General features: G+C 46.5%; 3 protein-coding genes across 3 annotated transcripts; all 3 read right to left on the bottom strand.

Moving 5' to 3' along the window:
- Positions 1–131: 131 nt before the first annotated feature.
- KRTAP16-1 (keratin associated protein 16-1) lies at positions 132–1,517 on the bottom strand (the record flags this gene model as incomplete). The annotated part of the gene is made up of 1 exon (XM_084863713.1): positions 132–1,517. One exon carries the CDS (start codon positions 1,515–1,517, stop codon positions 132–134), a length of 1,386 nt encoding a protein of 461 aa, XP_084719839.1.
- A 5,366-nt stretch (positions 1,518–6,883) lies between these two features.
- KRTAP17-1 (keratin associated protein 17-1) lies at positions 6,884–7,295 on the bottom strand. Its single transcript, XM_084863749.1, has one exon. It carries the CDS (start codon positions 7,251–7,253, stop codon positions 6,885–6,887), a length of 369 nt encoding a protein of 122 aa, XP_084719875.1. The 5' UTR covers positions 7,254–7,295; the 3' UTR covers position 6,884.
- Positions 7,296–17,416: 10,121 nt separating this feature from the next.
- Positions 17,417–22,511, bottom strand: LOC311611489 (keratin, type I cuticular Ha3-I; the record flags this gene model as incomplete). The annotated part of the gene is made up of 7 exons (XM_084863733.1): positions 17,417–17,534; positions 17,735–17,955; positions 18,328–18,453; positions 18,538–18,699; positions 19,917–20,073; positions 20,731–20,813; positions 22,164–22,511. The coding sequence occupies 7 exons, from the start codon at positions 22,509–22,511 to the stop codon at positions 17,417–17,419; spliced, it is 1,215 nt and encodes a 404-aa protein (XP_084719859.1).
- Between the last annotated feature and the right edge of the window lie 945 nt (positions 22,512–23,456).

The following is a 23,456-nucleotide window of genomic DNA, read 5'->3' as shown; positions in this document are numbered from 1 at the left end:
TAGGCAGATGGTGAGTGGTGCTGCAGAAAGAAAAAGATTCTAGCTACGTCGTGCTGCGCTTCGGGGAGGGCAGTCAAGCTTCCTCTCTGGTCGGAGGTTTGCTTTGCAGGCATTGGTGGGCTGAGGCCCGTTTAGCAGTTGGCAGGCTTGGTGGCAGCAGGCTGGCTGGCTGTGGCCTCACGGGTGGTTGGGCTGCTGACTTTGGTCTCCGTGGGCTGGCAGGGATTGTCATCTGAGACTTCCACCTTGCAGGGATTGGAGTCAGCACAATCTGATTGACTGGAAGTGGACTTTTTGCAATCCCGTTTGCAGGAATTAGCACAAGGCAGGCAGGAGCTCACCGGGCGATAGGAGATTGAAGTGATGTAGGTCGGGCGACCCAGGATGGAGTAACAAGAGCGGTAGCAGGCAGGGCGGTAGCAGGCAGGGCGGTAGGAGATGGACGTCACATAGGGCTGCCTGCAGGTGAAGGGTCCAGGGTAGATTGAGCGGTAGATGGGGCGGTAGGGGACTGAAGTCGTGCAAGACGGTTTGCAGGAGCTAGGTATGTAGAAAGTCCGAGGGCAAGTTGGTTGGCAGATGGCAGATGCAGAAGACCCCGGGCGGCAGCAGAGAGGCTGGCAGGAAGTAGATGGGCAGGAAATAGGCTCACAGCAGATGGACTGAGGGCGCTGGACTATGTAGCAAGCAGGTTGGTATGGTCGGGGCACACAGACACTGGGTGAGCAGGGATTGGGCTCCGAGCAGATGGGTTGGCAGATGCTGGGGACACAACACGAGGGCTCTTGGCAAGTGCTAGAGGCACAAGGTGGTTCCCAAGGGCTCGGAACACAGCAGGCAGGGCGAAGGCAAACTGGCTCATAGACCAGAGCCACACAGGGAGATGGCTGGCAGATGCTGGGCTCGGAGCAGGATGGCTCACAGGGACTGGACTCACAGCAAGAAGCCTGGCAGCTATTGCCCGCAGAGCAGTCGGATTGGCAGCAGCTGGGTGTGGGGCACACTGGCTGACAGCAAGCAGGTTCACAGACCACTGGTTGGCAAGAGCTAGGCACAGTGCAGACAGCCGGACAGCAGCTGGGCTCACAAACGACTGGCTGGCAGCAGCTCGGCTTGCAGACGATGGGCTGGCAGGGCGTGGGCATACAGAGGACCGCTTGGCAGGAAGCAGTCTCACAGCACACAGGTTGGCAGCAACTGCTCACGGAGCAAGAGGGCTCACATGTGGTGGCCTCACAACATACAGGTTGGGCACAGCTGCTCACAGAACTACAGGGATCACACATGGTGGCCTCGCAGCACACGGGTTGGCCACAGCTGCTCATGGAACAGCAGGGCTGACAGCACTGTGGGCCACAGCTGGAGGCTCCGCAGCCATCTTGACAGGTCATCAGTTGCCACGTCTGGCTCTGGCAGGAGCTGGGCAAGCAGATGGGCCCTCTGCAGCTCACCTCCGTGGAGCAGAGAGAGATGGCTGGCACGGAGGGGCATTTCCTAGAACAGCAGTTTCCAGACATGATGGAGGTGCTTCTGCTCCCTGGTGAGTGCTGCGAGGTGGCTGCCTGACTGGCACAGCTCCCTGAGGCCCTGTCTTTTATACCCCTTCACGGGCATAGGATGTTTTGAGCTCCCGCGTCTTTTCCTCGTTGCTGTTTGGGACACTTTTCAGAGGAACATCTTATTATGCCAAGGTTTGTTGACCTGAGGTTGTTTATCTGCCCATAAAGAAGCTGTTTGTTTATTGACTTGCTAAATGTGGAGTCCTGGGAGTTATAGGCTATCTTGGAATAAGCGTCATCACCTTCAATGATCGGTATCTCTGAGCATCGTGAACAGGGAGAGAAAAGAACTTATCATTTATCCATCTTTTATCCTCTGAACCAGGCCCTGAGCTGGATACAGGGGATGCCCATGCATAAGACCTACTCACTCATTCTCATGGATATCACTCTCTGGTGGGCAGACAAGTGTAGAGGCAAACTCATCGCAATGCAATGATAAACTTAACAACATACATGGGGATTAGTGAGAGGACCAGTGATGAACTCTGTGGAAGAGAGGGTATCTGGGATGGATCTCAAATGACTGCACTTTATAGCATTGAATTATTTAAAACCATCAGCAATCCCATGAGTTAGGGAGGCTTCTGCTTCCATTACAGATGAAGAACAGGAAGAGGGAATTGGAATCCAAGTTTGTCACTTACTAAAGATCCCAATGGCTTGCCTCCTAATCTAGAGCTGCTCTTCTTCCCCTTCACCATCCTGTCTGGACAGACCTTTCTCAGGAGCCTTTGACAAAGCCACATGTCACAGGCTTTGCCCTCATACCGTCCTTCATCCTGTTCTGTGCCCCAGACTGCTGGCTCTACCTGACCCTGGAAGGCACTTGGCCTAGCCATTTTGCTTCTGTTTCATTTTTTTTTCTTCCTTCACCCCCACCTGAAGCGTCCAGTAGACCTCCAGAGGTCTTTTTGCATTTGATGATTTTTAAAAATTAAATGTATTGGAATAACATTGGTTATTAACATATAAATTTCAGGTGATAACTTTCTAATAAGACATCTGTATACTCTATTGTCCTTTGGTGATTTTAACAGCTCCTAAAAGAAAGATACATCCAAGACCCAAAGGGTAAAGGAGAAAGATGTGTGTGGTTTTTTTGTTTGTTTGTGTGTGTGTGTGTGTGTGTGTGTGTGTGTTTACAAAAACATTATAAACAAAGGCAAGAACACAAATGCTTCTTAAAGCATTGTGTCAATGCTACTGCTTGAGAGAGACATTATGTGGGAAACAAACCATAAGCTTCTAAACACCAAAGACTGATATCCTTGCTCACTGAGGCCCCATCTTGCCTCCGCCATGTGCTTTCAACATCAATACAAAAGGCATCTTTGGAAAAGCTGAATCATTTTTTTATTCATTCACCATTCTTCTCTTCATTCATTAATTTATGCAATCATTTGCCTAATTTCAATTTTATTCATCCAACCAACCCCGCTGCCAATGGGTTTTGTGTGATAATACAGAATGAATGAGTTGCAATTTCCTAAGGAGCTCAAGTTTAGAAGAAAGATACTTCCAGAAGCAATTATGGTACAATATATGTACAAGTGCTACAACACCTGGATGCACAGGTGCTCTTTGGGTACCCAGGAAAACAGCAATGTGGTTTTGAGGAAGTCAGGGAAGGCTTCTTAAGAGAGCATGATACATTTGAGGAGCAGCAAATGGTTCTATAGCTGAGATGAAAAATGAAAAATTCAAGGGGACAGGAAAGGATAGTGATAGGTCTAGAGGGGTTACTAGCCACTCAATCATAAAAAAAAACCTATGAACCATGGTAATAAGTTGGAGATTATAGTGACACCTGGAGTTTTTAATCAGGGGAGTAACTTGGTCAGGTCTGCCCTTTGGAAATATCTCTCTGGCTGTGGAGAAGGGATTGAAGAAGGAGGGTGAGTCTGGAAGTGGGCCAACCGTTAGAGGTCTGGGCAATTACCCCAAAGCTTCATGGTGAACTAGCCAGTGCCTTGGGACTGGAGTGATATAAGATGTTTTAAAGAGGCAGAATCTACAGGACTTGGTGGTTGAGAGCGAAAGATTAGGTATAGGGAGTGTCATTCTTTGAGATGGATCTCAGCAATAGAGGAAAAGAATTTTAGAAAGCTTTGCAGAGGATAAGGCAAGGAGAAGACCCCAAGACTCTGATCTCCACATTTTCAGTTCTTCTCGCCATCCACCTTCTCTTCCTCAGCTAACCCAGCAATAAAATTCCAGATGGAGATGCCCCTTCCCCCCCACCCCCCCAAAAAAAAATCCCTCATAAAGGCTCTCAGCTGAAAAACTTGCATAGCATCATTCATTATGCTAGAATGTCATCTCCTCCAAGAATCCTTCCCTGCTAAGTGGAATAAGCTGCTCTTTTAACTATCTAGCCCATTCCTACTTTATTCTCTTTTGTAGCTCTTGTCTCCCTTGATGTCATATAAGCACTAGGAGGTTAAGAATTTTGTTTATTCCCTGATGTAAACCCAGCACCCAGAGCAGTGTTTGATATGTATGTAGGCAGTTCACTATTAATATTTGTTGAATGAATGGATGAATGAGGACCTCCAGGACAACTAAGAGGAGCAATTCTCTGTCAATAATTCAAAGAAATTACTACCTTCCACTCATGCTTCCATGAAGCCATGGTCATGAGCAACGAAAGAATGAGCTTCTCTTAATCACAATGTAGACCAGTTGACCTCTTGGCCACCATGTCCCTTTGGCATGCTTCTGCTCTGACTGAGGCTTTGTCCTAGGGGTTAGAGAGCCAGTATTTAAGAGGCCAATTTTAGGCAGAGCAAACAATGACCTAAATAACAGAGTCTAAAACTGAATCTGGGCAGAGCCAAATCTCAAATTCTCTCCCAAAGCAAGATACTGCAAATACTACTGGGATTTTTAATACCAAAAAAATAAAAGAAAAAGAAAACACAAGCAACTATCATTAGATACTTGCTAGAACAGCTAAACATTAAAAGACTGACAATGTCAAGTATTAGCAAGAACATCGAGCAATTGGAACTCCCAGATATACAAAATGGTACAACCACTTTGCAAAACTGGTGGGTAGGTTTTTATAATGTAAAACATTCACTTGCCATTTGTCTAGCAATCCAACACCTAGGAATTTATCCTAAATAAATGAAAATATATGTCCACACAAAAATTTGTACATGAATATTCATAATAGCTTTATTCATAATAGCAAAGAACTGTAGACAACCCTAATGTCCATCAGTAGATGATTTTAATGTAGCTTATTCATACAATGAAGTTTATTCACTCAATAAAAAGGAATGATAGCTACAGCAACATGAATGAATATTTTAAAATGTTTTCCTAAGTGAAAAAGTTCACAATATATGATTTCATTTATATGAAATTCTAGAAATGGTGAAATTTATAGTGACATAAAGCAGATCAATGGTTGTCTGAGATTAGGGTCAGGTCGAGGGGACACTACCTGTGAAAGGACACTGGGGAATTTGAGAGATGATGGAAAATTCTAGATCTTGAGTGCAGTAATGGTTATATACAAGTAGTGGCTCGGCACACAAAATTTGTGCACATTAAAATGGAATTAACTAGGAGAAATATTTTAATATTGCTATCTGCCCTTTCTCTATAGTAGAAGTGTCAGAGATGAAAGAAAAATTAGTAAAAAGTATATGAAAATCTTCCTCCTGTCAGAGTCTGGGGCACCTGTCAGAGTCTCCCGCCCACCTGCATGCACCTCGAAATCTCAAGAGACCCAGCCCCAGCCAGCCCCACCTCCATCAAGCTGGGTGTGGGGCACAGCCTTGGGGTTCCCAATCAAGGCCAACCAGGTGTGGGGCGCAGCCTCAGGTCCCCCCGGCCCGACCAGGCACCACACAGCCTCAGGTCCTGCTGATCGCTCTTTACAGCTCATTATGGGAAACCCGCCTCTGCTGTGGGCACAGCCATCTTGTGACAGCATGATGGAGTGAGAATCAATTTGCATGTTACCTCTTTATTACATAGGATTGTCAAGATCTCATCGAACTACACTAAACTGGGAGTGATTTATTACATGTAAATTATATCTCCAACTTAGCTTATAAAAAATGAAACAAAAAAATATAAAGGCGAAAAAGCAAAAGCAGCATAATCCTAGTTTTATTTGTATAAATGCTTAGCAAGGAGTCTGGAAATATACATGTTAGTATTAAAGCCTGAGTGGTATTCTCCCCTGACTGTGCTAGAAAGTTCTGACCAAACCTGAAGCCTCCCGCAGAACCATCCTAGGAGAACTCCAGTGCAGGAGGCAGCCAGGCACCTTGCTCAAGGTTAAACTTGGCCAGCCTCAGCGTTTACCTGGGAGTTTTTAAAAACGCAGGCCCCCGCCAGCTGGCGTGGCTCAGTGAATCCGGAGGTCACAGCTCCATGCCAGGTCAGGGCACAGGCCTGCGCTGCGGGCTCAGTCCCTGGTAGGGGGTGTGCAGCAGGCAGCCAACCAATGCTCTCTCATCATTGATATTTCTCTCTCTCTCTCCCTTTCCCTTCCTGACATCCAATAAAAATATATTTTTAAAAATAAAAATGCAGCTCCCAGGGCCTCCGCCCTAGGGCTAATGGATAAAACCTCTAGCAGCAAAGCCCAGGGACCTGTGCGTTTAAGAGCCTTCTCAAGTGAATCTCACGAAGCGCATATAGAACTTGAGCCTCCTTGTGTGGTCCTCAGACCTCAGTGCGTTAGAACACCTGGGCTCTTGTTAGAAACCCAGGTTCCCAGGCCGCCCGCCTCGGAATGCTGATTCTGCCTGGCTCAGGGCGGGCTCCAGAATCTCCACTGAACTACCCCCGGGGGCTCTGATGTCGGTGGTCCCCAAACTGCTTGTCAGGAGCGCCCTCCCGTGGGGGAGGCCTGAGCACATTTCTCTGGCCCAGTGCCGGGGAGGGGGCGAAGGAAGAGGCGGCAGAACTGCTGTGGTGAGGCCAGCGCGCCCGAATTTATTAAGAAGTTAACAGAGAGGAGGAATCCGTGCGTCCCAAAAGCCTCCGGATGCTGACGAGGAGGGGTCGGTCCCAGAGACACCTGGAATGAGAGGAGGCCTCCTGGTGACCATGTCCCTGCGTGAGAGTCCAGCCAGCCTTGGGGATCACTTTGGGTGGCACCCCGTTTCCACTCCTCACCAGCACGTGGCTCTAGCTCTCAGGGCCTTGAAACATCAGGATGGGCACTGATCCACAAGCCTTCTCTCCCAATACCCTGTCCGGGAATGTCCTGGAGACGAGGGGGTCTCGGCCGGAGCAGGGAGGTGGGGGGGACGCGATCCGTGGGGCTGTCTCCATGGAGAGGGGGCGGGGGGCTCTTCACTTCGTGTCGCAGACGGGCGTGGGCTGGCAGCACACGGGCCCGCAGCAGCCCCCGGAGGAGCCACAACAACTGGACCCGCAGCAGCTGGACCCGCAGCATCCGCCCCCGCAGCCGGAGCCGCCCCCGCAGCCGTTGCCGCCACCGCAGCCGGAGCCACCACCGCAGCAGCCGTTGCCACCGCAGCAGGACGACCCGCAGCAGCCGCCTCCGCAGCCGCCGCCTCCGCAGCCCGAGCCCCCGCAGCCGCAGCAGGAGCCGCAGCAGCCGCAGCAGGAGCCGCAGCAGCCGGGCTGGCAGCAGCACGTCTCGCAGCACTCCTGCTCCTCACCGCAGCAGGCGAAGCAGTCCCCCGGGCAGCACCCCATGGTCCCCGCAGGTCAGGGCGCAGGGTCAGGACCGCAGCCAGAGCTTCCCCAGGTCTGACCGGCACCGGCTGGCAGGCGGCTTTTATATCCCCTCCGCCGCTGGGGTGTGGGCCCCAGGCCAGGTGTTTCCTTTGTTATTATTTGTGCCCGGGTGTCCAGAGGAAGGTCTCATTAGCTGCCTGTTTATTTTCCAGCCCCGAGTACCTCAACTCATAAAAAGGCCCCACTCCTCCCAAACTGGCTGTTTGTCCAGAGGGTAAAAATACACCTTCCGAGAGACCTGTCATCACGGCCAAACTGGGGCCAGCCATCATTAGCCGGGCTGGAGCCAGGAAGGGGAAGCCCCCCCCCCAGATCTGGCTCTGGCAGGGGGTTCCTCTTCTATGCCTTGTGTGGCGAGTGGGCAGCCAACCTCTCTGCCATGGTTGCTAATCCCGGAAGAAGAAGATTGTAAAAGCAGCTCAGAGGCCTCTGAGGAGGTCTGGCCGTGCAGCTCTTCCCAGTTGGAAATGGCATCTTCATCCCCGGTGAGCAAGGCAAATATTTGTGTGTGTGTGTGTGTGTGTGTGTGTGTGTGTGTGTGGTATGTGGAGTGTGCCTCACGTTTGTTTGGGCTTCCTCGGTGACCATCAATCATGAGTAATAACTGCCCCGTGAAACGGAGAGAGACTCATCATAAAATGCAAAAGGCAGGGGAACCATGTTTCTCTGGCTGTGGATGAACTGAGCACTCGTCCTTCTCTCTAAATGGGCTGAAGGAGCAGTGGGCAAAACCTGCCACTCCCGGCCTAGGCCTTCCCTTGGTAGGAATAGGAAGAGGAGAACAGGCAGGAGGAGGAGGAGAAAAAGAAAGAGGAGGCGATGAAAGAAAAGGAGGAGGATGTGGAGGAAGAGATGGAGGAAAAGAAGGAGGAGATGGAAAAAGAGGAAGGAGGAGATGGAGGAAGACGAAGGAGGAAATGGAGGACAAGGAAAAGGAGGAGGAAAAGGAGGAAGAAGAGATGCAGAAGAAGGAGCTGGAGAAGATGGAGGACGAGAAGGGAGAATTGGAAAAAAAGGAGATGAGGAGGAAGAAGAGATGAAAAAGGAGATGGAGTAGGAAGAGATGAAGGAAGAGGAGATGGAGGAGAAGGAATGGAGGGAGGAAGGGAGGAAAAGAGGAGACCATGGAACATCCAAAACACCACATTGAAATGGGAATGCTGTGCACTTTTTTAAGACCATCTGTCAGAATGAGAGCTAAGCATACCCAATACCCAGAGTACTGTGGATGAATAAAACGCCACAGGAAGACTAGAATCTGCAGGAGATGCAGGTCCCTGTGTAAACTCTGCGATGGGTCAAATTTCCTGTCTCCGTTTGGGCTTCGGTACCCTGTCATCCTCTTGGAATGATAATAGCGACTCTAGAACCCGTGGGCTCAGCCCTCTGGAAGGCAGCACCTGGAGCGGGAGGTGGGGATGGAGGGTGGCGGTGGGGATGCAGATCTGAATCGAGGGACACAGTCCCTCCTTTTCAGTTTCCTTTCCTTTTTTAAGACGAGCCTGGAGGTAAGGCAGCTCCTAGAAAGGGCTAGACATCCTGAAAACCAGGAGGTGAGGGGAACGGAGACAGCGAGAAAGGATGGGCTACTTGGATCTGATGTAACCCTCAGTACTTCATGGGATGTGGAATGTTAGAACTGGGAGGAACCCCAAAAGATCACGTGTTCCAGGGTTTCTAAACCAGGTTTTACCATCGGAATCACCTAAGCGAGGGTGGGGACTTCTGGAAAACACAGATGTCCACCTGCACCCAGTTCTGTTAAATCAGAGCATGTGCTTGGGGGAGCTTGTGAAGCTATATGTTTGGAAGTTAGTTTCAGATTATCAACAGGTGAGGAAACCCTGATGTAGCTTAACGCCGCCATGACCATCACCCGCAAGCACTCTTCTATACAAACGATGATAGCAGGTCCAGGCAGGACACATTCCTGATAGACTTGACCGTGAAGGCTGTTTCCTGGTCCAGCGTTCCTCCCCCACTCCACTCCCACAGATGCACACCTCTGGGTAAGTAACACAGCGACGGTCACAGCAGATGCATTCTTTTCATTCTTCTTTAATAATAGGCGATGCATTCACATGGTCAACGTGCAAAAGGAATGCAGTGAACAGTCGTCCTTCTCTTTCTGTGTCCGGCCAGGCCTGTCTCTCACCCCGCCTCCCTCTGTCCCTCTAACCCCTGCACCTGAACTCACTCATCTAGAATGTGGAAATTGTGATAATAATAGCACCGATCTCATAGGGCTGCTGTGAAGATGAGATGGGTTAGTGTATATGCAGATACATCACGTTGAACCTTAAACCATTGATTGGCCACATATTGCTTGATAAATATTAGCTATTATTTATATACAAAAAGAGATAGTTAGATGTACATATAATCCCTATTTTTATACATAGTATATTACACAAATGGTAGCGTAATATGCATCCTGTTCTTGACTCTTTTTATCCTCCTAACAAGATTATCTTAATCATTCCATATCAGTACATAAAGTTTTTTATAGTATTCTATTGTGCCAATCATTTATTTAACCAATTCTCTATTGAAAGACATTTGTTTCTAATTTCCAATAGTGTGCTATTATAAACTTTGTTATTTTAAATATTTACTATTATATAACTTAGCCTGTCTTTATATATCCCTCCCATCCAATCTTGGGATAGAAATTGCTGAGTCAGGGAGTTTTTGTGTTTGTCATTTTGATGGATGTTGCCAGGTCACCCTTCATCCAGGTTGTACCAGTTTACGCACCCCTCAGCAAGTGCGAGAGTACTGTCTTCTCATGCTCGACCTACAGTGTTATCAGAGTTGGACCTTGACAATCTGATAGGAAAAAGATAGGATCTTACAATAGTTTTAATTTGCATTTCTGTTATTGCGAATAAGATTAATATTTCATATGCTTAAATGCTATTCATGCTCCCTTTTCTGTGGATCATCTTTTCTATTGTCCATTTTTCTATTGGGTTGTTGGTCTTTTTCTTTGAGTGATAGGAATTCTTTATGAAATAGAAGGTAAAATATTTGCCTGTATTATGAGTTGTTCTCAGGCCCAGTGACATGGCTCAGGGGTTGAGCATCGACCTATGAACCAGGGGCTCACGGTTCGATTCCCAGTTGGGGCACATGCCCAGTTTGTGGGGCATGCAGGCGGCAGCCGATCAATGATTCTCTCTCATCATTGATGTGTCTCTCTCTCCCTCTCCCTTCATCTTTGAAATCAATAAAAATATATATTTTTTAGGATGACATTAGCCTTTGGTGCTGTATTTTAATGCTAATTATTACTATAATATTTACATTATAAATTTCATATCTGTTTATTGTGGAATTTCTGAAAAATACAAAATGATTAAATATAAGAAAATAAAAATCATCTATAACCCCACAACAATGATGTTTACTCCTAATTTTCTTATTTCCTTTTTAGTGTTTTTCCTAAATATTTGCATAAAATATTGATATGAATATGCATGGTATCTGAGTTTGGGGGGGTTTGGGTAGTATCATAGCATAAAAGAGAGTGGCCACTGGTTCATGGTGGGCATCCACTGAAATATGCATAGTCCTGTCTTATTCCCGACCACCATCCTCCCTCTGATGGCACCAGCTGGGATATCTGAGTTCTCTCTGTTCTCCACAGATTCTGCATCCATCCGCCACCCCATCTAGGAGGCTCAAGGTCTTCTCTGTCAGTTTCCTCCACCACAAAAGCCTAATTGGGATTGCATAAGCTCAGCGTTGACTTGAACCATTCTCTCTGCATTTCCACAGGAATTACCCTACCCTGGCGGCGGTGACTATTAGAAAGACCCCACTGAAGTTGTGAGGAATGGGCAGCAGTGAAAGAAGTGGTAGAAGAAAGGTAAGAGCAGTGACTATTTTAAGGTCTGACATGTAGTTTTATAAAATCGGAATCATGCTGTGTAAATTGATTTATACACTGAATATTGTACTTAACCTGAGAAAATGCTCATAAATGTGCTGATTACTAAATATTATAAACATTTGGGCATTTATATTTTTATGTTGATATAAACCTGCCCCATTGTTGGATATCTAAGTTGTTTCCAGTTTCCCAATATTAAAAGCAATACACTGAGGTGAACTTCCTTAAATGTGAACTTTTATGCATCTTTCTTATCTCCCTAAAATAAATTCCTAGAAATGTGATTACTGAATCTTCAGCGTGTTAATAATTTTAAATCTATGAATAAATATTTTAAAATTATCCTTCAGAAAAATTGTCCCCATTTGCATCCATTTCACAGTGCCTTCACCAATACCAGTTTTTCCTTTTTAATTAATTTTATTGGAGTGATATTGGTTAATAAGATTATGTCACGTATCTCCAAAAAATGTATACATGCCCTAATCGGTTTGGCTCATTGGATAGAGCATCTATCAAGGGCTCCAGGTTTGATTCCAGTCAGAGGCATGTACCTTGGTTGCGGATACATACCCAGGGGGGAGTGTGCAGGAGGCAGCTGATGGATGTTTCTAACTCTCTATTCCTCTTCCTTCCTCTCTGTAAAAATCAATAAAATATATTTTAAAAAGTGTATACACACTTTAACAGGTGATAGCTCAATTTTCTTTTTTGATAGCTCACTTTTGAAAATGAAATGTATTTTAATAAACACTGCTTTATAGTTATTCAAAGTGTGTGTATACAGTTTTTTTGGGGACACCCTATATAGGTTTCAAGTGTGCGTTTCTATGATATGGGATCTGTGTGTGCTTAGTGCACCTGTCACCAAAAGTAAACTCTTCTTCCATCACCATATATTTGACCCCTTTACCCACCTCCTTTCCTCCAGTAGCCACCATGCGTTGTCTGTGTCTATGAGTTTTTGTTTGCTTTTCTTATTCATTCAGTTGTTACCTTTCAGCTTTATACCCCACATAGGAGTAAAATCAGGTGGTTCTTGACTTTTTCTGTCTGACTTGCTTCTTTCTCAAGAGATTTGTCAAGATTCATAGTCCAATTATTAAATCTCTTTGTAGTATTTATTTGTACTTACTTCATTATTAGTGCATTTATTTCATAGACCATTATTTCTTCTTTGGGGAATTGTCTATTCATGCCAAATTTTCTCTTAAATTATTCATCTTTTCTAATTTATTTATAAGATCTTATTTCATGCTACACATATTAACTTTCCTTTCTGACTCTCACACATGTTGCAAAATTTATGCCAGGGTAGCATTTCTTTCTAACTGTATCTATGATTTTTTTTATGCATAGAATTTTGTTCTTTTTTTAACATATCTTTTATTGATTTCAGGGAGGAAGGGAGAGGGAGAGAGATAGAAACATCAATGATGACAGAGAATCATTGATTTAACTGCTTCCTGCACACCCCCCACTGGGGATCTAGCCCACAACCCAGACATGTGCCCTTGACTAGAATAGAACCCAGGACCCTTCAGTCTGCAGGCCAACACTGTATCCACTGAGCCAACCTGGATAGGGCTTTTTATATAGGAAAGTATACTGTATTTTTTTTCTGCTGCTTTTATACTTTGAAACTTCTTCATTATCTTCAAATGAGACAACGATGAACTTTTAGTTTTTATAGTTGCATTTTTTTATACATACTAATAATGCTGTTCTCCATGAGGAATTTATTTTAAGGTGTGGCAGATACTCCTTTACAAAAATGCCCTGGTATTCCTAATTGGGGGACTCAAGTGCATATTAAATTAATGGTTGGTGTGCAATAAAGAACAAGATGCAGGAGGCATTAGAAACTTAGGCTTGACATCTGTTCTGGCGGCCTCTAGTGTCCATCTGTGACATTTCACATGCAGTTTCTGGTGGTTCTAGAGGCAATCACAAAATCAGCTCTGATTCTGGCTTCACCAAGAAGCAATGTAACAAAAACTTGGTTGGATATGAGAAGGTTATTATATTACATTAGAGGCCTGATGCACAAAATCTGTGCAAGGGTAGGCCCTCGCAGCCCGGGGCTTTGCCCAGAAGGTCATCTGGAAGGACATCCAGACAGTCATACTGCTGTTTGGCCATTTGGTCGATTTGCATATTACGCTTTTGTTATTATAGATGGCACTGATTGAAATCATGTGTCCAATCAGCCATCTCTTAGCAAAGGGGGCACATTATCAGCCCCTCCAATGGTGCCAGGTATGCACTAAGCATTTTCTATGTGTTTTCTTGGTTAATATCCAGGACAACTATATACAATAAGTATTATCCTCATCTTGAGGAAACCAAGGCTCATGAAGGTCAACTACTTTAACTACCGTGTTTCCCCGAAAATAAGACATCCTCCGAAAATAAGACCTAGCGCATGGAAAGATAAGACATCCCCTGAAAATAAGACCTAGCGCAACTTTGGGAGAAAAAATTAATATAAGACATTGTCTTATTTTCGGGGAAACAGGGTAGGAGATGCAGGGCTTGGATCTGAACCCAGATATGTCTGCTTCTGAAACCCAGCCTCCTTCCTCTGTGCCTATGTTTCTTGAGGGAACCAGAGGGAACTGCCTCTTTGTCTTAAGGTAAGTCTTAGAGTAAGAATATAGTCAAGTGAATGCGAGTTTCAAACCACAGAGGCATTGCTAATTTATTCACCAGTTTACATCTATGGTTACCGGATGGTGGGCACTCATACATAGTTACAAAATCAATGGCTAAATAAAATCATAAGGAAATGTGAGATGACCTCTCATCAGCAAGGCAGTCCAAAAATGTCAACTGGAAGAGAGTTGAATCCCTGCTGTTATTTCTCACCCACTCCTCTGGCAATGTGGCCGATGTGATGGAGAAACCGTGTTTTTAATTGTATTTAACGTTTATCTATTTTCTTTTTTTTTTTTTTTTTTTTTTTTTTAATATATTTTATTGATTTTTTTTTTTTACCCCCTCCCTCCCTCCCACACATCCCCTCCCTCCCCAGAGTTTTGTGTCCATTGGTTGCACTTATATGCATGTATACAAGTCCTTCGGTTGATCTATTATCTCCCCCAGATCTTCCTCCCGTCCCCACTGTAACTTGACAGTCTACTCGTTTATCTATTTTCATTGAATAGCCACATGTAGCCAGTGGCTTCTCAGTTGGACCGTACAGCTTGAGACTCTGTTTCAGATAACATGGCAGGCTCGGTTGTTGGAATTAACCTGCATTATAACTAAATATTCTGTTTTTCCTTTTTAAAAATTTGAGCCTTCTTAAGTTATCAAAGAACTGAGAAGATAGTACAAATTGCCAAGAAATTATCAAAGAACTAAGTAATTGGCAAGTGCTCAGAGAGATGAACTGAGCACTGTAATTGCTTCTTCCTCAAGGGCGTTTGCTGAATTTTACAAATTTGAATTACAGAAACAGAAAATAAAGTCCAGGTCCCATCCACAGTAGAGACCCCCTAGGAGATCCACCCCTCCATAAAGCTGGGGCCCCCAAAGGGCCACACCCTTGGGGTAATGGTGAGCCATATATAACCTCAGCCCACCCACACCTACCACAGGGCACTGGTCTTGCACATTACCTGCGTGATTCGAAAAAATTCAGGCCATGAATTTAAAGAGGCCTCTGACCGGTAGTGCTGGAGTACAGTGGCAGGAACAAATGCCACTCCTTTCTGGAAGGACACACCATTATCCTACCTCCATGAAGTCCCACAAATAGTCCAAGGAAAATGAAGGTGGTACCCATCAGTGTTGCTCACCAAATGTTTCTCTCTCTGCCTTTCACGAATATGGCAGGAATGCTCTTCCTACCTCCTTTGAAGTTGGCATGACTAAGTGACTTCCTTTGCTTAATAACATGTGAATGTTATTCACTGAAGACCAAAGCTTATGAGTCATTGCAGAATGGACCGCCCTCCCAAGCAGATCTGTAAAAGTGTAGCTGGAGTCGGAGATACTGCCAGCCTGGCCTCTTGAGTAAGTATGACGACTAGAGCCTCCTCATGGCCAGTGGTGGAATTGGAGCATGCACAAGACATAAACTCTTATTGTGATAGGATTTGGGAAACCTAGGAGTTGATAGTTACTATGGTAACTGTAACTTTGCCTGTCCTGACTGATGCAATGAATACCTCACGGTCGCTCATGACTAAGCACACAAGGAAACGAGGCACCATGAGTGAGAGCCAGTAGAAACAACAGAGCATAAACAAACCACAGAGACTTTAGATACTGAAATTATCAAACACATATTATAATATGTTTCTATCTTGGACCACTGGTTGTCTGTGAGGACCGAAAGATTGATGTCTGCTGGTTTAAGGAGCAGACCCCATTACCTGCCATCCTGGCACTCTCCATCCATGCATTGGGGTTCTCCAGCGACACAGAACCAACAGGAGATATATATGATGAGATGTATGATGGAACATGGCCCATGTGATTATGAGACTAACAAGTCCCCTGATCTGCCATCTGCAAGTCAGAGAACCAGGAAAGCTGGTGGTGTGATTCTGTCTGAGAACCAGGGGCATGATGTCCAAGGGCAGGGGAGGATGAAGGTCCAGCTCAGGCAAAGGAAGCGAATCCACTGCTATTTTGCTCTATGCGGGGCCCTTAGTGACTGAATGATTCCCTCCCACAGTGGTGAGGACAATCAACCTTCTCACCGTGAAAAGGATCTTTGTGACCAAAACAAAACTGTCTGACTTCAACTCTTCAGTCAGACATGTGTGTTCCAAAGAATTTCCATCCACACCTTTATGTCATATCCCAATTTTTCAAGGGGTTATGGGAAAACAGGGCTCACCAATCTGCTGGGTTTCACCATTCTTCTTTTTATGTCCCTACTAAAAAAATTTTGAGTCCAAACCTGTAATATGTTTACTTATTTTTATGCATTTTATAATATGTATATATACTACATCTGTAAAACATTGTGCATGTTGTTAAATATATACCAGGCATGACTAATAAAAAATTTTAAAGGACTAAGTCATCTGTGATAAAACTTTAAAAATTATATTAGTTTTTATTATAAAGTAGACATAAATATCGGCACTCCCAAAATATATCATAATTCAGTAATATGAAAGATAATATTAACATTAATAACATTTTGGTGAGAGAATGTGATTGAAAAGGAGTCTTTTTTTTTTTTTTTTTTTTACATTTTGGTTTAATGACTTGTAATGCATTGACTTGAAGGTCTGGTTCTGTGTACAAGATATTTCTGCATATGTTCATAACTATGAAAAATAGCCACTGCTTGATGGCTGTAGACAAAAACCTCCCCAACACGTGGAGATTGAGTTGGAGAAGATCATTGTTGGCCGAGTATATTTTTCCCAGTTCTTTCCAGGTTACAATATTTCACATTGCCGAGAACACAGACTTCCTCTCAAGATCCACTTCCTCCTGCTGTTGACCTGTTTCTGTGATTCACTCACATGTTCCTCTGAAGAGCTTGACAGACATGTTTGCAGAGAGCCTCGTGGATTTGCCATTCCTTTCCCACCACCTTCTTCCCAAGCATGAACTCCACAAGAATGTGTGGGTGTGTCCAGTGGAGATTTTTTTTTTTTTTTTTTCTTTAAGTAGAAGTCATGGACCATATATTAGAGTGAATGATCCCTTCATCTGATGGAAGATCACCGGTTACCTTTTATTTATACAAGACACCCAACTTTGTAATTGATGAACGGACAGGACAGTTATCACTTTTGTGCCAGGTTAGAAGTTTATTAGGAGGTTAACATGGGATCTGTTGTTTCATCTCCAAAGACCAAAAGAGTGACAAGGAAAATGTCTCCCAATTATGTTTAGCTTCATAGTGTGCCCATCAGCAATATCATATTTAATGAACTTATTTTACAGTCCCATCTAGATGAGTACCTGTGAAAGCATAACACATTATGTAAATGTGTCACTGTGCTAATAGATATTATCCTGTTATAGATTTCTCTATGTGTCTCAGAAGATGGAGATAGTGAGGTGACTTTGCCATCTCTCACAGGAAAGAATGAAGCCAGGAATTTCAGCAGGAGCCCAGAGGTGAAACCCAGAAGCTGGCGCGAAAGGAGTTTCTTCTTTTATCTTAAGTGGTCACTCTTGAAGATGTTTGAACCAAGTAGAGTTGAGATGTGGCTTCGGAGCCCTTCTCCTCCTCCTGGCACCAGGGCCTCTAGCACACAAAGGTACTGCAAGGCCCACACCGAACACGCGGGCCACAAGGGTTGGAGACACAGGGTCCAATGGGCTTGTCACATGCATTGGTTGTAGCACATGGGTTGCAGGGAAGACTGGAGACAAAACCATTGGGGCAAGTTAGAGTGACTTGAGCGAAGAAACTAGAAGATACTGATCACACTTTGTGTATAGCTTCCTTCCTTTGTTGCCAGCCAAACTCTTGGAGTTATAAAATGATTTCCATCAAGGAGAGCTCCCGCCCCCCAGCCACCTCGTGTGCCCTCAAGGCAAGTATAACTAGCTTTATACTCACTTGCAGTCCTCGCTCTCCAGCAGGCCCCGGTACGTGTTGATCTCACACTCCAGCCGGGCCCGGACGTCCAGCAGCACCTGGTACTCCTGGTTCTGCCGCTCCAGGTCACCCCTGATCTCAGCCAGCTGGGACTCCACGTTGGTAATCATGCACTGCACCTGGGACAGCTGGGAGCTGTAGCGGGCCTCCGTCTCCGTCAGCGTGTTCTCCAGGGAGTCCCTCTGTGCGGAGGAGAGGAAGAATGTCACCCTTTAGCATCTTCCTCAAGAGGGTTCCATAGAAGTCACAAGCTTCGAGAGTTAAAGAAAAACCCAGCCTGTGGTGCTCAGTAGTTAAGTATCAACCTATGAACCAGAAGGTCACAGTCAAGGCACAGGCCTGGGTGGCGGGCTCAATCCCATTAGGGGGCATGGAGGAGGCAGCCAATCAATGATTCTCTCTCATCATTGATGTTTCTCTCTCTCCCTTCCTCTCTGAAATCAATAAAAATGTATTTAAAAAAAAAAAAAGTGTTAAAGAGACTGTGACCCAAAGGGCTGCCCGGTGACTCTGATTCCCTTGCTTTCTCACCAGCAGGTCTGAACAATACCCACCAGGTTGTGCTGGGCCTGCAGCTCGATCTCCAGGGCATTGACCGTGCGTCTCAGCTCAATGATCTCCGCCTGGCAGGTCTGCAGCTGCTCTGAGCTGGACACCACCTGCTTGTTCAGCTCCTGGGTCTGAAACAACAAAGGTAAGAGACAGGATCAGACCCTGCCTTAAGGGTCCTGAGGTTCTGGGTGGCCATGTGCCGAGATGCCCACCTGGTTGGTGTACCATTCCTCCACGTCCCTGCGGTTGGTCTCCACCAGGGCCTCGTACTGACACCTTGTCTCATTGAGCACGCGGTTGAGGTCCACGGTGGGGGCAGCGTCCACCTCCACGTTGAGGCGGTCTCCAATCTGGCAACGCAGGGTGTTGACTTCCTGGTGGAAGATTTAAAATATTTGATTGCATTTTAATGATTTAAAAAATTAAAGGATTTATTGCATTTTATTGCATTTTAATGATTTAAAAAATTAAAGGATCCTGACCCTCTCCTCTCAGAATGCAGTTCAACTTGTGATCATTCATCATCTTTCAACAGCTCAGTTCCCTCTGATCCTCTCATTAACTGGGTTCTATATTCATGAGTAATCTGCGTATTTCACTCTACAAAGTGCTTTCAAGTCCATGACCTCTTTCCACCCTCATGTTCAGTGTACCACTCCTCATGCGGAAGGTGAAGTATAATGGACCACAGATTGCACCCTGGGTCCCCAAACACCAAGTTCAGAGATTTTGCTGGTTGGATTCTTAACCATGGGTAATAAAAAGGATAGAGTCTGGCTAAAGATGAGTTAAAGATTGCTTACTTCAAAATCTGCCATTGTCAACTGGTGATTTGTTGATTCTACCAGCACAGATCTTGCTGGAGGAAGTCAGTGTCTCGTCATTTCCCTGCTCATCTCACTGAGCCAACATTGTGTGGTGCTTGGGCTTCGGTGGATGTCAGGCAGATTTGAATTGGGTCTCACCCTAACTATATGGCTTCTAGAAGCTTCTAAATGCCCCACTTTCTACCTCTGGAGTTCTCAAGCACTTGGTACAACGATTGGCACACATTACACCTGAGTAACATCAACTATCATCATTTCCATTGTTTGGAGATTTAAGGTTTGCACGTAATATCAGTTTTTCTTTATTGTGCGACCAAACAGTGGTGGTGAGCAGTTTTCTGTGTTTCCTGTAGACAGTTCTGTCCAGCAGAAAGCGCTCTGAATGAGATGAAGGAAGAGAGCGCCTTCGTTTCCAGCTCAGCCCTCTCTGCTGTGCCGAGAGGCCTCATCCTGGCCCCTCCAGCTGCTAAGTGGAGAATTTGGGTAGAAGACCCCGCACACCTGCTCTGACCCGGGGACACAGGAGGCTGCCGAATTGCCGGCCTTTCATTATTGGGCTCGCCAGCTTCCTTCGCTCTCATACCTGCCTCCAACAGAAAAGTCCTAATCTGCTACCAGGGATTTTTAGGTTACTCCTTCTCGATAAACCCCTTTTTGTTTGGAAAACACATTCCCCAGCCTGCCGAGCCTCTCCCACACACACCCCTCGGGGTTGGAAACAGGCCGCAGCAAGTTCAATCCCGTGGCTCCTTGGGAAACCTCACCTGCTCGTGGTTCTGCTTGAGGCAGAGAAGCTCCTCCTTCAGGGACTCCACCTGGGCCTCCAAGTCGGACTTGCACAGGGTCAGCTCGTCCAGGATCCTGCGCAGGCTGTTTATGTCCGACTCCACCAGCTGCCGCAGGCCCATCTCCGTCTCATACCTGCGATACGTAACGGGAGCATCGGACACAGGCCTGACCTAGACTCTGGTTTGGTTTGTCAGGCAACCGGGAGTTGGGGCTGGTGTTTTGTACAGCCATCTCCTTCATTTAGGTTTTTAACACCGAGCAGTAGCTCCTAGAGATAAATGCCCTGGCGATTATTTTTTAAAATATATTCTTATTGATTTTAGAGAGGAAGGGAGAGGGAGAGAAAGGAACATTGATGATGAGAGAGAATCATTGATAGAGCCCGCAACCCGAACAGATGCCCTGACCGGGAATTGAACCGTGACTTACCTCCTAGTTCATAGGTCGACCCTCAACCCCGGAGCCACGCCAGCTGGGCTGTAATTATTTTTAATAAATAAAGACCCAGTGGACTTAAAGGGATAAAAGCCCATAAAAATGGTAAGATGTCCAAAATTAATACACCTGTGCAGAGGAGAGCATTGGGGAGCAGGCTCCTGCACTGGGTTGGGGGATGACTTTCTGCAGAGAAGCAGGGGGTGAATCAGGAAAAGAGGTCTCAGCTCTGTTGAGCCTCGAGCCCTTGGGGAACACACGCATGGAAACACTCTGTTGATGTTTGTCAGTGTTGAGCACAGGCTAAGGGCACGGAGAGGACAGAGAGAGGGCAGCGCCCTGCTTGCCACTCACTTGGTCCTGAAGTCGTCAGAGGCCAGCTTGGCGTTGTCGATCTGCACCACCAGCCGAGCGTTCTCCGACTTGCCGCACAGGATCTGGAAGACCCAACATGTGCAGTGAGCTGGGAACCCATGTTAGAGAGAGCTGGGAACACGTGTTAGAGAGAGCTGGGAATATGTGTTAGAGTGAGCTAGGAACACTGGCTCGAGTGAGCTGGGAACACATGTTAGAAAGAGCTGGGAACATGTGCTAGAGTGAGCTGGGAACACGTGTTAGAGAGAGCTGGGAACATGTGTTAGAGAGAGCTGGGAACATGTGCTAGAGTGATCTGGGAACACGTGTTAAAGAGAACTGGGAACATGTGTTAGAGTGAGCTAGGAACACTGGCTAGAGTGAGCTGGGAACACATGTTAGAAAGAGCTGGGAACATGTGCTAGAGTGAGCTGGGAACGTGTGCTAGAGTGAGCTGGGAACACGGGCTGGAGTGAGCTGGGTCACTTTCAGCAGCGGCAATCCCTACTAACTTATCTTTCTGGAAGGAGCACATGAGGAAAACCCTAGTAGATCTTATATAAGACTATTACGTGCTATCTCTGTGCTCAATAACTATTTGAGAAGTTCAATTTGAAAAGAATATCCAGAAAAGTATCAGTAGATAAATGATTTTTCTTTTTCTTTCCTAATAAGCAGTACTGAGAAGCTGATAATGATAACATTTATTATTTTTTAACCTTACTATCTGTCTGGCGTGGTTTTAAGAGCTGAGGATACAAAAATGAGTCAGCACTAGGTCCTGCCCTCAAGAAACTCCCAATCCAGCGGGGAAAATCAATAAGTAAATGAACTTGCAGCTGGGAGCGTGGGCTGGGTTGGGAAAGTAGCCACGCCCTCCCGGCCACACAAGATGCCTTGGCACCATGGCCTGGTAGGCAGTTTTCACATTTTCTGGTTCTAGCCGAGCATTGCATGCCCTCTTTGGACAGTATAAGCAGGAGAATCCCAGAGGCATCTAGGTCAGGACAATGAGGTCACAGAGATGAGGGTCCCACAGAGGACAGTAGTAAGAGGTCAGAGCCGTCCAGACTCAGGAGAGAGAAAATGGTCCGGTCTTTACAGAAGGTCCCGATTTACCAAAGGTTCTCGGGCCCAGTCTTTTCTCTCACCCCGGGGTAGTAATTCCGGAGCTTGGCAGATGCAGAGCAGCTTTTAATTACAGCGTATTTATGCAAAGTGCTGCTACCTCCACACAGACTAACACTATGCAAATATCCAGACCTAACAGTCCTGAGCCTGGAAGAACACGGGCCTCCAGGAAACAAAAGGGGAAAGCCAGGCTTGAGCCCCTGTGTTTCAGTGCCCCCCGCGAGCCCGTCTTATTTCTGAATCAGAGCTCACATTCCCCTCCTACAACATCCTGCCCGGGCAGCACAGTGCCCACCCCTCACCTTCTGCTGCAGCTCCTCGATGGTCCGGAAGTAGGACTGGTAGCTAGGGCACATCAGGGGCTCCTGGGGCTGGCAGCGCTCCTGGATGAGGCTCTCCAGCTCCGCGTTCTCCCGCTCCAGCTGCCGCACCTTCTCCAGGTAGCTGGCCAGGCGGTCATTCAGGAACTGCATGGTCTCCTTCTCGCTGCCATTGAAGGAGCCCTCGCAGAACCAGCCGCAGTTGCCCACGTTGGCGGGGATGTTGCAGGCCCCGGGCAGGGGGGTGCTGTGGCAGCTGGGGGCCACGCAGGGCCGGGCGGGGCAGCTGGAGCGGCAGCTCAGGTTGGGCAGGCAGCAGGTGTAAGGCATGGCGCTGGGAGGGAGCGAGGCACCAGCGGAAGACAGAGTCCTGGTTCTCCAAGGAGCGTGTGGGTCTCCTCGTTCTGGGAGCCTTTATACTCCTTCTGCGGAGGGTGTGGACGTGGAAGGCAGCCCTTTTATTCCGACTTACTTGGCGATGGTCAAAAGCCCTTCCCCTTGGCTTGTTATGTTTCCTCAGAAGAGTCCCTCACCTCATAAACGTCTTTACTGAGGCTTCCCCCTACCTCAGGACTCCTCGTCTGTGCTGAGCGTTGATGAAGTAAGAGCCTCACTGTGTGGCTTCAAAGCACCGGCCTCACGAACGCCCTGGCCTTTATTGCCGGGCGTGGCAGGCCGGGGACACCGTCGTTTTTTGCTTCCTGGCCTCCCAGCCCTGACTCCTTGGCAAGACTCTGGCTCTGCTCGCTAAGACAGAGAAACTTAGCTCCTGCCTGTCCATTTGTCCTTGGCTAGGTCCATTGTCCAGCTCTGGCTTCCAAACCCATGTTCTCAGAAAGAAGAATAAATCCCTTAGGAACCAGTCAAACTGCCCGGTTCCCAGTGGCCGTTGCCTGATATGTAGGCACCACCCATGACCATGTTAATATCAACCAACCAAATAACAGATATTCACCAGGATCATAGTTCGGACAGGGAGCAGTGAGGAATGGAGGGTCAGACCAGGGCTGTGGTCAGATGGAGCTGGCATTGGTTGGGCACCTACACTGGCCCAAGGTGGTGCTAGACACTTTTCAGAAACATGATCTCATTCACTCCCCACCATGAGCCTTCAAGAGCGAGTGGGGTTATACCCATTTTGCAGATGCCCAAAGCGAGGCACAGAGGTAGGAGTTAATATGTTGTGAAACCAGGATGCCAGCACAGGTCTCTCTTCTTTCCATCATACTGTACTTCCTAAATAAGTGAACTACCTCCTTCCCTAACTTCTTCAGA

Source organism: Pipistrellus hanaki (assembly GCF_964339955.1).
Source record: "Pipistrellus hanaki genome assembly, chromosome: 16".
In the NCBI taxonomy this organism is placed as follows: Eukaryota; Metazoa; Chordata; class Mammalia; order Chiroptera; family Vespertilionidae; genus Pipistrellus; species Pipistrellus hanaki.
Note: the sequence above shows the minus strand (reverse complement) of the source record. Positions and strands in the feature narration are given on the sequence as shown.

Coding starts and splice junctions, on each gene's coding strand:
- KRTAP17-1 (XM_084863749.1), bottom strand. CDS start 7,253: ATGGGGTGCTGCCCGGGGGACTGCTTCGCCTGCTGCGGTGAGGAGCAG.